Source organism: Platalea leucorodia (genome assembly GCF_965183815.1).
Source record: "Platalea leucorodia genome assembly, chromosome: 2".
NCBI classification, from domain to species: Eukaryota; Metazoa; Chordata; class Aves; order Pelecaniformes; family Threskiornithidae; genus Platalea; species Platalea leucorodia.
This window is the reverse complement of record NC_138824.1, coordinates 17,655,884-17,672,291: the sequence shown is the minus strand read 5'-3', so window position 1 is coordinate 17,672,291 and position 16,408 is coordinate 17,655,884. Positions and strand designations below refer to the sequence as shown.

General features: G+C 47.3%; 1 protein-coding gene across 1 annotated transcript in view; it reads left to right on the top strand.

The window, feature by feature from the left end:
• Positions 1-2,003, top strand: part of ALKBH8 (alkB homolog 8, tRNA methyltransferase) — a 57,693-nt gene extending 55,690 nt beyond the window's left edge. Inside the window, exons 11-12 of the mRNA XM_082337601.1 lie at positions 291-440; positions 1,426-2,003. Of these exons, the coding sequence (XP_082193727.1) occupies positions 291-440; positions 1,426-1,995 (720 nt within the window). The 3' untranslated portion in view covers positions 1,996-2,003. The remainder of the gene's footprint in view (positions 1-290; positions 441-1,425) is intronic.
• Positions 2,004-16,408: the final 14,405 nt, after the last annotated feature.

Sequence of the window (16,408 nt, the reverse complement as noted above, 5' to 3'; positions counted from 1 at the left end):
AAGCTGGTTCAAAATCAGGGTGCTATAATGAGCTGTCTAATATCCAGTCTGCCATCTTTGTTTTAAGTAAGCATCAGGTTTTTTTTCTTCTTTTTGTCTATACCTGGGAACCATATATTCCTCTTACTTAAGGCTGTTTTCTCACACTCGCTCTCGTTTTTATTTTAAACTAAACTGTGTTAACTCAGTAGGAGACTGTGATGACTCTTATTACTGTAAGCATCAACTGAAAATCATTTTCCAGTTTTGTAGTTATCCTCTTATGATTAATGAAACACTTTCTGTTACAGGTTGGCTGTGATCGCAGCAAAAACCTGGTGGATATTTGTGGAGAAAAAAATTTCCAGGCTTTTGTCTGTGATGCCCTGTCGGTGCCAATCCGCAGCGGTTCTTGCGACGCCTGCATCTCTATTGCTGTAATCCACCACTTCTCAACAGCGGTAAGGCACCCCTCCCTGGCTCCACTGTATTGCTCTGCAGAGCTGCTAATATTACACAAACCTGCTAGTTTGGGCTCATGGAAGCAAAAGGGAAGAACAAAATGGGGGGAAATGGAAGGTTTGCCCTTGGTGTAAGCAGTTGTCAGAGCAGAGTTAAGCTGTTGGGCTGCTGCTGCTTAAATTTTCTCTTCACGTTCTCCCTCTGCTTGTCAGATGCCCTGCCTCCTCCTGGCACTTTGATCTAGGTGTTTGTGTTTCATTTTTGCCTGCTTACAATTAATGGCACTGGAGAAGGGGCTCTGCTTCAGGAGTCAAGAGATATGTTACTTCCCAGCTCAGATCTGGAGCAGATCTCATGTTTTTTTCCTCTGTGCCTTCATTGTCCATCTGCAAAGAACAACAGGGACACTGCTCATTAGTCCGCTGTATCTCTGGGCTGTGTAAGCTTCTTCTGGCAGGAACTGTACGATTGTAACAAGCTTTTAGATCATGAAGCCATCGTCTGAGGTGGGGCCTAAGGGAATGTTTCCAAATGCAATGTAAAAAGTAGGAAGAAGTCTGTTTTGGAGAAGGCTGACATGTCTTTGGTTGGTTGGTCAGAGGACCTGTGTATAAGCCATAAATCTGACTCCTTCAGCTGCAAACTTAGGGTGTGTATCATCAGGTATGGTAGAGCTGAATCTGGGATTTTAGATATTGAATAACCTTTTTGAAGAGGTGTGTGTCATTTCCAGTTTGGCTGATATGTCCAAGAAATCCTGCTCAGCACGGGTCTGTTTTCAAATGGAAAGAGAATTGTGTTCAGGAAAATGTCTTGGCTTGCTTATAGTGACGGGCTATATTATCAATGAAAATGAATAGTGGAAAAAATTCCTCTGTTTTTTATTGTATCTTGGGGGGGGACAGTAAGGAGGAATTGCTGCCATTCCACTCTCCTGTCTTTCTGTTTATGTACTAGCTTCACACTTTCATTTTTCCTTTATAGGAGAGGAGACTGGCTACTATCCGTGAACTAGTTCGGCTTCTGAGACCTGGTGGAACGGCACTCATTTATGTCTGGGCAATGGAACAAGAATACAAAAAACAGAAGTCTAAATACCTTAAGGAAAAGAATGGTAGTAAAGACAAGAAGGAGGAAATCAATACTGGCACGGCCCCGAGACCGCTTAGTGATCAAATGCCTGATAGCAACAGCCAAGACTCAGCATGTTCTGGCCGACTCCTTAATGACTCGAAGGACGAAGGCTGTGATGCAAAGCCAGTCGCAGACTCTGGGCTGCCTGTCCACACTAACCGAACCTCCTTTCACGCTCAAGATTTGCTGGTTCCCTGGCACCTGAAAGGTGGCCCTAAAAAGAAAGGAGAAAGTGTTGATACAGTGTCGTTTCCAGCTGGCTCTAAGGAATCGCGAGAACTCAGCCCTGTTTTCCACCGTTACTACCATGTGTTCCGTGAAGGGGAACTGGAAGCAGCATGCAGATCCCTGGATTGTGTGAGGGTTCAAAAGAGTTACTATGATCAGGGAAACTGGTGTGTGGTTCTGGAAAAGTTGTAGTTGTGGTGTTTCCTCCACTACCTCTGGTGGGTTTTTTGTTTGTTTTTTACAGTGTAAAAGGTATGTTTAATGCAGGTTGCAGCTATTACCTCTTTTAAAGTAGCAGAATAAAGATTGTTTATTGAGTTAATAACAATAACTAGCACTGTGTGCCTATGTTGACAAAATAATGGCCAAACTCAGATACTACCTCTGCAGAGCATATATTTTACTTTTGTGAATTACAGTGAAGAGGATTAAGTGGGAAAATACTGGCCATGGAAATCAGTAAGGGCAGCGTTGAGCTTTTAAAGACAAAGGGCCTGGTTCTCCCTTCTCTTACACCAGTTTATGCTGGTGTAGCTGTAGTGGCCTCCCTACAGCCCACAGCTAATTGGAATGGAGCTCTGGGCAGGACAGGTAAAGCTGTTTGCTGCATAAAACTGTGGTTCAGAGAGGAGGGAATGAGTGGCATGTGAAGCAGTTTAGTTGAAGAGTCAAAACATTGCCTAAAGTTCAGTAGAGGGTCCTGCCTGTTTTGGTGTCTGTCAGGGGTCACGGTGCTTTTTCAGCTTGGAATTTACTCTCTTTTCTTGGTCGTGGCACTAATGATTTCCTCAAGGGGAACTGGAAAGCTAGTGGGATACCACAGCCCTTTTTCTCTTCCTTGACCCTCAAGCACCCACAACTCACGCTGTCACTCCCCAGATTGGTCTAGTGTTGTTTGAAAGCTCCTCTGAGGTGTGAGGTCGCCCAGCTGGAATACCCTGGCCAGCATGCCTTCCTGTGAGCGCAGGGCTCTGTGCCTGCGGCACCAGGGCTCCTGGGGTGCTGCCAGCTCAGATGCCCCTGGAAAAAAGCAGGAAAAAGATTAAAGTGAGAGCAATATTGGTGCAAATTTTCTTCAGGGTAGTTTCAACCCCTAAATGTTGGCAGTGGAACAATTTTTATTTATTGTACTTCAGAAGAACAAACAACTGGAGTAGAGGGGAGCTGATGCTGGGCTGGCTGACTCGCAGCAGCCACTGCTGCTGTTGCCTGCAACGACTGGCACAACTTATTTAATACAGCTCTTGTGCTATCAAAGGAGCATGCCACCTGCAATGCATTTCCAGAATTAAAATGTAATGGACTGGCTTTTGCACGATGAATGGCTATTGGTGCCTCTGAAAACCAGTACTGCTCAGCTATGCCCTCATTGCCCTTTTTATTGATTCATCACCTATAGTTGTAGCAAGATCCATGGTATAGGCAGGTCATTGCTGCTGTAATGGCATCTAAACTGAGGTGCCCATCCTGAATCATGGGGACTTGGAGGACAGCTGTGTGCCCTTGGCTTACTCCTGCCTGCCTCAGATTTGCAGGTTAAAGGGGTTGCTGTGCTGGCAGCCTGCTCCCAGTTACCATTTCTCCTAGGCTCTGCCATTTTCCCCCCATCATATAATGGAGAAAATCTGGCAGTGGTAAGAGAGGAGCTTGCTGCCACCACAGTTCATCTGGCCTGGGCGTTGCTCACTATCTGCTTCCAAAGAGCCCTTGGGGAAGGAGATCTCATTCCTCAGCTGCACGTGTTGTCCATGTAGCACCCTGTCCTAGCTGGTTTCTTTGGGCCACAGGGAGGCAGAGGGGCATGTCCGTGGCAGATGAGCTGCCTTCGGCATATTCAGGAGTTGGTTTGCACACATTCAATAAACACCACATAGCTGGGAAATGTTGGACCTCCCATACGTGTGCAGTTTGGCTCTTCTGGTACGCGGCACAGCTGGTGAGTTTATGCAGGAGGAACCTTCCTTTCTCCTTGATAACATCTCTGGTCAGGCTGTTGGGCATTGCTCATCAAGACCTTGTGATGTGAGCAGGCCCTGCTGTCATCAGGGGAGAGGTAGTGCTGGGAACTAACTATCGATCGTGCAGTTTCTATCATGGGAGCAACTCACTGTTTGAACAGTGCTCTGGGTGTGCAGGTGTGCAGGAGAAGGCAGGTGTTACCCCAAGCCTTGATTTAAGCAAGAAAGTCCAAGACGGGGAGCAGAAACCGAGTCCAACGAGTGAAATAAACTGGTTGATGCCATCTCTCTGGCAGAGATAGAAATGTGATCCATTCCCTGACTGCATTGCAGGACCAGGCTACCCCTCTAATCTTAACATGTTTACAGCATAGCAAACTGTTCATTTCCCAACTCAGACAACTGCCTGCTGCCCACCCTTGCCTGGGCTTCCCCACACTGTTGGAGTGAGAGGGGCTAATCATGGCTCTTGCAGTCAGTATGGAGGTTCCCATACACTGAAGTGTAGCCCGTGGGCAGTGATCGCATGTGTTTGATATTCAGTAGGGCTAGTACCTATTCTCTGGCTCGGCTTTTTGCTCCTCCTTTGCCCCTTGTTTGCCTCTTACTAATCCTTGGTTCTGCTGTTTCCTATTTACCTCCTCTTCCTTTGACCTAGAGGGGAACTCGCTTGTCCTTGCTTCTGCTCCCAGCTGACGTGCTATGGGCAGAGGGTGGCCCTGGGAAGACATGCAGGAGGGTGCTATGCTGATAGTTACCATGAGTAAATAGCAACACTGAGTAATGTATATTCAAGCTAAGAAGACTTAAGGAAATGTGGAAAATCAGCTGTGAGACCTGGCTTGTTAGTTTACTTTTACTTGGCATTACATACATACTGCTGAGAAACCTGCCTACCAGTTACTAGGACTGCATCGTGTTTTGCAGGGGTGCCCCAGCATGCTCTCTTCCCTCTGGGATACTTCCCAGAAAGTTGCATTTCCCACTGGAGACTGATTTTCAGAAGGGCCCTGCATGACACAGTTTTGCATCGAGGCCCCTGAGCTGGCTTCAGTACTGGGACGCCGTGCCCCCAGTTCCCAGGTGGGCTGTGGGACGAGCTAGCCGGGACGGCTCCCCGGCGCAGTGCCACACGGCGCCGGTGTGTCACTGGTGACGGAGGGCAGGGACAGCCTCTGTTGGGTGTCTGTGCAGTGACTAACTCACTATATGGGGCTGCCTGTTATTTCTGATTACTATGGATTGCATTCACATAGAAGAAAGCAGGAGGACCACATTTCTTAAGCTCTTTATCTGCATGGCCATGTGTTTGTCGGTGCCTGGATTCCTGCTGAGCAGACAGCAGCCGCTGTTCCATTTGCCTGTAGGTGCATTTTCCGTAAGGATATACAGTGTGCTGGCCAGAAACGCAAGCACTGCTTGAAACAGTCCGAAGTGCTGGCCTGTCTTGACCTTGCGTGACAAATTAGGAATCGGGTCTGTGGTAGTGCTCAATTACTCAACGCACTCTTGTTCCGACCGGGGAGAGCACAGAGGTGCTGCCTCCGCATTAACCGCTGGCTCTGAGCTGGGCATGGGGTTAAGCGCTGTTCTAACCTAGGGCGCGAATGCACCAAGTAGACATAAACCCTGAACAGTCGAATGTGGACTTCATGTAACAAAGTGATCTATTTTTTCTCAGGCCCTGTGGCTCCCCCAGAGCTCTGCTGCTTCCCTCCGCTTCCCCGGCAGAGGCAGCATTAGGCAGTGTCTGGTGTGGCACTAAACACTTCTTGACTGCCAACGCTGATTAACATCGTTTCTTGACTGCTGCATAAATGAAGAGGTCAGATTCCAGTTCACCAGTTCTACGGTGAAGCACCTGGGATATCTCAGGAAGGGTCAGACTTTGCTATCAGCCTTCAAAGACCGTCGGTATTCCTGCTGCGAGGTACTCCTTTCAGCCAACTGCTTTTAGCTAAGTCACAGCAGCACTTCTCATCCATTTCACCCTGCCCCAGAGTAGAAAGTGTTGCTCACCCTGTCCCAGGCAGGCCGGCGGTGATAGGTCTCAGCTGGTCCTTGTTGTGGAAGGGGCTTCTGGCATGGAGAACACCGGCTTGGCCAATGCTGATGTGTGGGTTGAATGTGCACTACATAACTCGTTACCAGAGGGGGTTTTCCCGGCATTCTCGAGGGCTGTGAGCCGGAGGCTGGTCCCAGGAGCACGTCAGCTCTTCAAAGACATTAGAAGAGCTGAAAGAACTCTGACATCCTCCGAGGCCTGGAAACGTTATGAAATATTTCTTTGATCAAAGTCAGGCAGTCTCTTCAGATGCTCAGAGAGGAATCAAGGGGTGAAGGAGAAAATGACAAGGGAGGACGGCAGGTAGATGTTAACAATGTATTGCAGAGGTTTGTGGAGGAGCTCATTACAACACAGAATTACGTGCCACCACAGCTGCCCTCTGCAGTACTCGCTTGCCCCATTTTACCTCCTGGAAGTGTAATGAGCTGAAACTCTTTAAGGTCAACAGTTGGATTTAAATGTTACAGGTTTCACAGTGCAGTGGTTTTCATAATAATTATGTTCCTTTTTTGGCCTTATTTAAATAACAAATGTGCTTAAATGGTTATTCATTTGCAGTCTAGAAGATAAAGGGAAAGCAGAGCTCCATGTGGGTATGACCTGTGCTGTGAATGCCGATGCCTGTCCTGCGGCAGCCCTCCCCCGTGTCCCAGTCATCCTCAAACTGCCTCAGTGCACCCAGGAGTAGGGAGGTGGCAATTCCTGCTCCGGCCCAAATCCAACTGTTAGTTTAGCTCTGGGCATCTGCAGGCAAATGTCTGGTGGTGTGACCGGGGGGGCTCTTTGTTTTGGGGGTCACTGTCCCCCTTGTTCCCAGTCTCCTGTTCCAGGCACCCCCAGGCCACCCCACCTGACCCTACATCAGACAGACCTGTCCACTGATGTGTTGCACTGTCCTGCCCTGAGAAAACAAGTGCTTCAGAGCATTTGCATGCTTAAAGCTAAGTACACAAATCGTGTGATTTGTTTTCCCTGGGGCAGACAAAAAAATGAAACCTGGAAAGCACTGAGGGCTTCTCTTAACTTCATAGAGGTCCTTCAGACTGATATCCTGGTGCAGCGATGCCAGTGGCAAAACTCCCCCCGACCTCAGAGAGGCTGGATTTCCCTGGAAGTGCTCAACTTAAGCTTAGTGCGAAGAGGCTTAGGACAGCAGATGGCAAGGGACAACACGCTGACTGTGTTGCTTTGCTGACTGAGAGCCCTGAAAAGCTGCATGGGGACCACAGCTTCTCTTCAGAGAGCTTGGAGGACTGGCCTCGGCAGAGTGAGCAGAAGATGAGCTCTTACACTGCTCCTCAAGGCTATGCGAACTCGGCATAGAGGAGAATGCAGTGGGAAAGGCAATTTTCCCTGTTTTGGAACTTCTCCAACGATTTCAATGTGATGGAAGAATTCTTGATAGATTTATATGTCAGTCCTTGATCAAAGCATCAAAATCTACTTGAGAACCTATTTCTGGTGAAGCTTCCAAATGATTGTTCTAAGAGAATATTTAGGTCTCTACTGAGCAATAGAAGTCTCAAGTTTGCTACTTGCATGGGTTTTTTTTCTGTTTGGTGTTTGTTTGTTTTTTCAGAACTGCTTCTATATTTTTAGTGGAGTTTGTCAAGATCTTTATTTTTGTTTGCACAACAATTTCCAACACGATTTTATTGAAATCTGTGATGAAAAATTTGTAGATGTGTTTAGAGAAGTTCTGCGTGTGTGAAAAAAATGCCATTTCCACATGGAAGAAACAATACAGAAACCTTTGATTTTAAGTAAATTCCTTGTTTATCAAACATGAAAATAAAAAGCCGATACAGAAAAATCCCAAGTACTCTCGCCTGTGGCAAGCCACGCTTCAGCCATTGGACTGGCTGGTTAGTCTCTTTTTTCCCATTTTATGTGAATCTGAGAAGGAGTCTCAATGTGCAGCCCCCAAATTTCCCTTGTTACTGGGGTCCATCTTTCTGCACATTCCAAAAACAGGGTTTGGTTAACTTTTCTGCCTTGCCTTCTGTGTGGTTAATAGTATGTACTATCTTGCCCCCTTATGTCTCTCCTTTGCAGTGATGCCTAGAAAATGCTGGAGCAGCGCGCTATCAATAGCTACTGCCTGTCCCACAGCCGGGTGACTCCGTGCTCCCGTTGTCTGTATCCCTGTTTCCTTCTGCCTTATTTTGTACATTCTCTGAGGCGTGTGCTCTTTGTGTTTGTGTAGTGTGAGTGCAGCTGGCTCCTTCTCTGCAGCTGTATTTCACATAGGGTTTGGTTCCACAGGCACATTCCTCACCAGCAAAGGCAGATGGAGACGTGTCCTCTCTTCAGCTGCAGACCCCATCCCTAAGCTATGCTGAAAACTGTTTGAGATGGCTGCACAGAGAAAAATCACATGAGGTACATGATTTGTAGGAGGAAAGAGGCTTGAGACAGATGAGATTACCCCCGCTCAAGGTTCTTCCGTGGACCCATGCAGATCTGTACTGAGGGTCCAGATGGCAGGAGATAGTATTTGACCCCCTCCCAAGTTTTTGCTTTGCCTATCTCTTATTTTTTTTAGAAGTATATTGGCATGTTTATAATAAGCTTATTCAAAAAAGGACAGCTGAATTACAAACCAACACGATACAAAATCCACACATTGTTGTGTTAGCAAACAGCATTCCAGTCTTCTGGAAAAGCTATTGCATGATAGGAAATGATGAAGCAGGGTGAGAGCTTAGGAAGATGTGCACTACAGGCGAATCTGCCAGGTATTCAGCCTTTAATCCTGCAGACCGTCAGTCTGCTCTTAGCAGACAAAGCAATTAATCTGTACAAGGGATGCAGATATTAGGTCAAGGTCTTTTCTCACAATTTATGTACGCAGAATGGTTCGAGAGGTACAAGAACAAAATGTCTGGAACTGAGGATAATTCATCTTGTCTCAGACACATCGCAGACTTGTTCAAAGGGGCGGTATTCTAGTGAGGGTTTGACAAACAGCACGGTAGTCCGATGCCAATGCAGAGAGAAGGCAGCGGTAGCTCATGTTGAAAATAAAGGATTTCCTGGGCAGGATGACGCTATTTATGCTGCACCTGCATGATGGGTCCAAATCAGGCCTGGCCGCTGATGGGTGCATCTCTCCAGCCTGAACAGGGCCAGGTCTCTCGCGTCTGTCCATGCTATGACCGATTCATGATTTGATCCAGAAAAGCTCAACGTATCTCTGAGCTTCAGGGAGGCCGAGGACACCTGCTTTGGTGTCGGGTTATGAGTTCTTATGGGCACAGCCATGGCCTCAGCTCTCTGTGGCTCAGGAGATTCATGTGAAGTAAAACTCTTCTGTGCCAAACTTGTAAGTCGCTGAGCTCAAGAGCAGAATTTTCAGTCCCATGTATCCTTCTGTGCTCCCTGCAACTCAGAGGCACGGTTTCAACACAAGGGGCAGTAAACAGGCAGTGTACTTCTAGATGCAGATGAGTGTTTGGGGTCAAGAGCTCTGAGAAGTTCTTGACATAGGAGCTTGGTCTCCTGTCTCCTGGCATGTATTTCTACAGCATCTCACGTGGTGAAAAGAGAAGTGGACCACACTTGGCAGGAGGGGCTTAGTCCCGTGGAGCTGTGATAAGGATGCCTTGAGAAAGGGCCACCTCCTGCGGCCTGGGCACAGCTTTGAAACATAGATAGGAGGTAGGTGAAGAGCTGCTTAGTGATGGGAATGCACAGACCAGAACTGCAAGTACCTTGTGCAAATGCTCAGGCCTACAAAGCTATTGTATGGGAAATTTTCTCATTGCAATTTTAGATGTGCTTTATCTTGGATCTGTCTCCATCTTCCCTATCTCCATGTTGCTAGGAATGAAAGTGCAACACGTGCTTGCTGACAAGGGTCGGGTGTCCTGGGACCAGCTTGTGTTTTGTATCAGTCAGAGGTGGTCAAGTCAAAGGCTCCAGGAAGCACATTTGGGCTCTGCAGTGGCTGTGAAATAAAGGCTTTAGAAGAAAGAGTACATCATATTTCAAAACTGACAGAAGGAAAGGATATGTATGAGGGCTCTGTGGAGTTGCTTTGATGTTTTCTCTTTAAGCACCAACGAGGGGGAGGACCTGCAGGAACGCGCATGGAGAGCTGCGCTCTTTTGAGCTCACCGGGGTGCCGTGGGGAAGGCCACGGTGCTGGTGTGCGCAGACGGAGACACAGAAACACCGTCGTTACTCTTGTGATGCTTCTGTCTCTGCTTGAAGTCAGGTGGTCGACAGGGACCTTCGCTCACTTTCTAGTTGTGCAGGGATGCAATACGACAGAAAGGGCAGGACTGGTGGGATTCCCTGAAAATGAAGCAGCTTGTAGAGAGGGGCTCCCAGCAGGGTCTGTTAGCTCAGTGGTCTGAAAGAGAGCGGCTCTCAGGCAGAAGGACTTCCCGCAGGATTGCATCTTTCATTTTCCTGGAATATTTTAAAGGCTGAGCTGGCAGCCTAGCTGTCTAAGAGAGATGGTCGGGGAAGTGGTGTGATGCTATCAGTGGGAATCCTTTTCACGTTTTGGGAAGGGGAGGACTTACCTTCAGGTGTGGAAGGAAAATTGAGAGTAGCGGAATTTGGAAAGACAACCCTTGCTACTGCTAGGTTGCCTGACTTCAGTACTTGAGTTACTTTGTTCCCTGGTGTTAAGGGGTCATGAACAGATGTGCTCAAAGGGAACTGGTCAAATTTAGCAAAGTCCAGTTCCATGGGGCAGAACAACCCCGTGCATCGGCACAGGCGAGGGACTGACTGGCTAGGTGGCATTTCTGCAGAAAAGAAGCTGGGTTCCTGGTTGACAACAAGCTGCACCCGTGTCAGCCCTGGGACGCGGCCCAGAGAGCTTGTGCAATCTCTGTCCTTAGAGATTTTGAAAATTGAGTTGGGCAAAGGCCTGAGCCACTTGGTTGGACTTTGAAATTTGTTCCACTTCGAGTGTACTAGGACTGCGTGAGCTCCTGAGGCCCCTTCCAACCCAAATTGTTCTGTGACTCTGTGACCACAACTAACCTCCTACTTTTTCTCGTTATTTTTTCTCTGACCCTTGTCAGCAAATTGCTCACCCATGTGGTTCCCTCACTGCTCCCTCTGTGTCTCTATTTCCCGTGCTTCAGACTGATGTTCTTCCAGTGTCCGTGCTGCCGGCACGGCTGTTTGCTGCAGCAGGGAGGGGACACCGCAGGGAGCAGCAGAATGGGGCCAAGAGCTTCCCGTGCTGCTCGTGGTCTGATTCCCTGCAAAGGTCCTTCCCTGCCGCAGGGGACAGGCGCTGGCAGGCCGGCACAGGACCAGGGTTTGAAGGGGATTGTTCTGAAGTCAAGGAAGGGAAAGAGAAATATCATGGAGTAGTGGGAGGGAAGAGGTGACACCTCCTCTGTCTGCTTCTCTCCCCTTATTGTCACCTGCTGTCACATCCCAAGCCTCTGGAACAGGCGGGCACAGGTGGCACATACTGAGTGAAGCAGTGCAGCTTACTGCAATTTCATCCTGCCCCTCATCTTTGCACTTTTCTCGTGTGAAGATATCCAGACTTAAAAACTGTGGAAAGAAATGGCTACTTCTAATATTGCTAAATGCATCTTTCTCTGAAATCAATTCACAAGGATAAAGCCAGAAACTTCTGGTTTTACCTGGCTCTTTCTAATTTCCTATGGGTGTAAATACCCATGATAGCCCTTGGTGCGGGGAATTTCACCCACTACTTTGTCTAAGTGCTTAGGGTCGGCTTGGATGCCACCGGGCTGGACCTGTGTGCCTCCGAGTTCCTCCTAGGCTGAGGAGATTGATTTGTGGTGGGGCTGTAAGCAAGCCTTCCGCTGGCCCTAAAATCACCAAGCCATGAAGCAGCCCTGTGTTAGCGCAGCCAGCACGTACACCAGGTGGCCCAGCTTCCCGGGAAAGCGCAGGATCTCCCCCAGCCAGGCAGCTGCCACACTAATCCTTGGGGAAATCAGGCAGGTAGGTTTGAGACCCAGCCTGGCACTACCCAAGACTGCCATCCGCAGTGGGCTGCCCGACCCCTTCTGCCTGATTTAACCCTAGGAGAGGGAAAATGGCTGAAAATCCCACAGGGAGAGAGATGTCCCGTATGGCATTAAGTTAGATGTCTGTGTCTCCCAAGCGCAGGGTCAAGACACCATCTGACTTGAGCCCTCTGATGTCTCTTTAGGAAGTGTGGCCATTTGCCATGGGCCGCCAGGGTTCTGCTGCATCTCTGGGGCCGGCTGGTTGAGGACCTGGCCTTCACAGTTTGTAGTTCTGCAGGGACATGTGGTAGTTCAGGTAATGGAGCCACAGACTTTGCAAGGGTTTCTTGACACCCATATTTCATTGAATTATGTGAGAAGTAGAAGGAAAAATAGAATCCTTTTTCTTGGCAACAGATCCTTTCACTGCTATAGCACGTTTTCAGAATTTAGGGCAAAGTCCTCCAAACCGTCATCCGGCAGGAAAAGTTTGCGTGGTTTTCTGCTCTACAGAAACACGTATGTTACTGTGCAGACAAACCCAGCCTGCTGTGCTGGACAAACACATCCCCCTCATTCCCTGTCCCTGATCTGAGACTGAATTGTGTTCAGGGCCAGGTCGGAAGGGACTTTGAGCCACCTGATCTAGGGAAAGATGTCCCTGCCCATGGCAGGGGGTTGGACCAGATGATCTTTGAAGGTCCCTTCCAACCCCAGCCTTTCTATGATTGCAGATTCTCCCATTATGACTTGATTCCTTGCTTTGCTCCTGAGGCAACTGTAGTGTTCCTGTCCCACTGCAGGAAAGCTGGCACAAAATTGCTTTCCCTCTGTTTCATCCCATTTGTCCGGGTCTGGTCCGTGTGCCAGCCGATGGCCATCACTTACTGCCTCCTTTAAACAGACACAGTGGTGCTGCTTTGCATAAAGAGTAAAGCCACCAGGACAATGGTTGAAGATACAAACAGTTTATAAAAAGAGATTAGAATCCGTATGGTGTCGTGTTCCCCAGACCCTTCCTGCTGTGACCAGAAAAAATGAGAAGACAGCAAAGAACTCGGCGTTTACCTCGTCTAATACAGACTGTGGTTTTGCAGACTTAAGGTAAAAACAAAGTTTCAGTGGGTGTTTGTGTGCATCTTTTTCTTAAGTGGTTAGAGAAAACATCCCTGGCAACTCTTACCAGATGCGTTTGCAAGGTGCTACGTCAAAAGTTACCACCACATCTGGATGCTGTCAACTGAACTAGATGTAGCACTTTGCATTGCGGCTACATGCTTCAGCGGTGCCCTGGGTCTCGGTGCAGTTTCAGGGGGATTCAAAAACCAAATGAAATAGCTCAACTACATGCTCAGGTTTTGACTTAGGCATGTGGTTGTAGATCCTTTTTTAAAATTCTTCAGGCTGCTGCTGCTCACTTTCTTGGACTCACCTCTCACTGGGGAGATGTTTTATTTTTTAAAGACGTCTTTGAATAGAGACTGGGAGAATAAGGAATGGGCAAAGATTCTGCTAGTTTTGACTTAGTGTTAGTTTCTGAAATGCAGTAGAGGATTGTGTTGCCACAACTTGAGGGTGAAAGAGGAAAGAGAACATAGTTTTATGCCATATTACTCTTCTGCCCTTTCCACCCCCCTTTCTTTGTTCTTAAAGGGCTATTTTAATCAAATAACTACACGGTTGCTACAAAGCCACAATCTCCAAATGTCACTGTCTTATGGGCTGGAAAAATGAATAATTAATTTGTTGCAGGCAATACTGTACTTTGCTTTTCCTCCCTGTCCAGCTTGGACTGCAGCAACCATGGGGTTTTGTGCCTGCAAACTGGTCTGCACGATCCTGTGGCCGGCCTGTTCTGCCTGCACAGCCACAGCGGGGGGGAGTCGGTGCTGAACTGGGCTGGTGAGCAGGAGTTCTGGTAACGCAAATGTGCAGCCTGCCCCTCTGAACTCTCCCACATCCCTGCCCTACAGAAACTGACAGGATAGCCAAGGATTTTCCTCTTCTGCTTAAACTCTGGACTATTTATGCAGTCAGGTTTTGGGATCTCTCAATACCGAAACACTTCAGTACAGCTTCGGTGGGAGTCAGAGATCTCTGCCACTTGACACAGAAAAGGCTAAGTCTTTCTGCCAGTGATGTGTCCTACTGCTGTCCAGAGCATGGACTAAGAGTGTGTCCACCACTGGCACCTCTGCCACCCGCCTGGACAGCTGGGTGTAGAGAAATCATGGTTCTTCTGGTCAAAAAAGAGGAGATTTCCTTTCAGCAGCTTGACAATAGTAGATGATATAGCAATATCCCTCGCAGCTGACCCTCCCCTGAGATCCCTGGCATGTTGGAAGGCATGCCCAGTTCAGGCCGTTTCCTATACAATACAGTAAGCTTATAAAGATTGGGTGTCGCTTGATCAGCTGTCTATGGGGGACCCTAGAGGAAGCAAAGGAAGGTGGGGAAGGGGGGCACTGGCTGATAGACTCCATGGAAAAAAATAATTTGGAAGAGAAACTAGTGGAGAAATTGTTTCATATGCTGGTAGTAGTGAGCTTCCTGTGCTGGAAGAATATGAAAGAGCAAAATAGGCCAGGGTAGGAGGAATGATGACAAGAAGAAGGTTAAGAGTAGGCAAGTGTGTTTAAAGAAGGTAGCTGCACAGGCTCCCTCAAAAATTGATGAGCAATGGAGCCACTGAGGTGGAAAGATCCAAAATGTGATCCTAAGCATGGTGGGCACTTTGTGCTCAAAAAACTGCGCGTTAGAGATTGGAAAGGAGAAAGCAGGTGGTCAGGGCATGAAGAGCAATGCTGAACATAGGTTACCAGGCTCTTCTTGCCCAACATGGTGTAACAAAGAGGGGGAGGTAGGGGTCAAAAAGGAGGTGGAGATGAAAACTCTGAGTCAGAGCCAGGAATGAAACTTGTGTAGCTGGGAAGGTAGAAATAGCAAAACAATGCAAATGGGTGATGGGGGGGTTACAAAGTGCCTGAGGGTCAGGCATGGGAGCATAGAAAGAATCAGGCTGGAAGGGACCTCTGGAACCATGTAGTCTAACCTACTGCTCAAACCATGCTTAAATTCAAAGTTAGAGCAAGATGCTCAGGGCTTTGTCCAAATAACTTACATTTTTTTTCAAAGATTTTTTTCAAAAGTTGTGATACCATAACTTCTCTGGGTATTTCTCCACTAACCTTGATGCAGGCCAAGGAGGTATTTTTGCTAGTGCTGACTATCAGTAAAAAACTTCTTCCATGGAGGCCTTTGTATTACCAGTTCCTGAAGTAATCCGTGCAGCTCAGAGGATGCACGTTCTGTTCCATTGCTCTGTATCCTAAAGGGTGGCTAGTGATGGGTGTTGTGAAAATGTTCCTGTTCCCTTGTCTGAAGACTTGAATGGAGTGTAATAACTTGGTGTTAGCTATCTACATTGAAGTCACCCTTAACTCAAACAGCATTAAATGCTAAGTGTTTATTTATAAAATATAAACAATGAAGGTGTTAATGCCAGAAGGAAGAAACCACATTTGATGTACTTTCCCAAATTCAAACCTGAAAAATTTCTGTCCTCTTCTCTTAGAAGTGTTTACCTCACCCACGTGGCCATGGACCACTTGAGTTCCGAGTTCTCCTTTTGAGGAAAGGACCATGAAGAACAGTGCTAACTTTTATGCCCCAAATCTTATTTGGGACTTGCTTTGGTCTTCATTGAAATAATCTCCCTCCCTTTACTCACTGGACTTTTACCTTTTGATTTCCCTGACTTTTAATATTTGTTCCTCTGTCTTTCATAGAATAAAATCATAGAATCATAGAATCATTAAGGTTGGAAAAGACCCTTAAGATCATCAAATCCAACCGTTAACCTAGCACTGCCAAGTCCACTGCTAAACCATGTCCTTGAGCACCACGTCTACCTTTCTTTTAAATACCTCCAGGGATGGAGACTCAACCACTTCCCTGGGCAGCCTGTTCCAATGCCTGACTACCCTTTCGGTGAAGTTTTTCCTAATATCCAACCTGAACTTCCCCTGGTGCAGCTTGAGGCCGTTTCCTCTCGTCCTATTGCTTGTTACTAGGGAGAAGAGACCGACCCCCTTGGGAAATGGCAATGTCCTGTTCTTATGCCAGGACTAGGCATCTCCTTCCAGTGACAGAACCATTATGAATATGAAACTTTCACATGTGCTGAACCTTCTAGTCCATATAAATACAAATATAGATATGCTTCATATGTACAAATAAGATTAAAGTGCTCATCTTGCTAGTGGCTTTTGACCGAGAGAGTTGATTTCCATCACATCCATGCTGATACTGGATATAAGGTAACTAACTGACATTTCAGTCTTTAAGAAGTATAAGGCAGTGTAGGAAGTCAGGAAGTTGCTTTAACGCACTGAGAGATGGAAAAGCAGAGAGATTATAAGAACAGGTTACAGGGCAGAGCTTGGCGAATAGAAACTACAACTTAATATCAATAGAGCATGACAGCAGAGAGTGGAGACTAATAGTGATCAGTTAAATGGCATGATCCTAGTGGGAACAATTAAAGTAAACGTCTATCAGAGATATTAAACACAGGCTAGAAAAACAGCAATCAGTCTGAGTGATAGCAAGCTGCTGGCGTG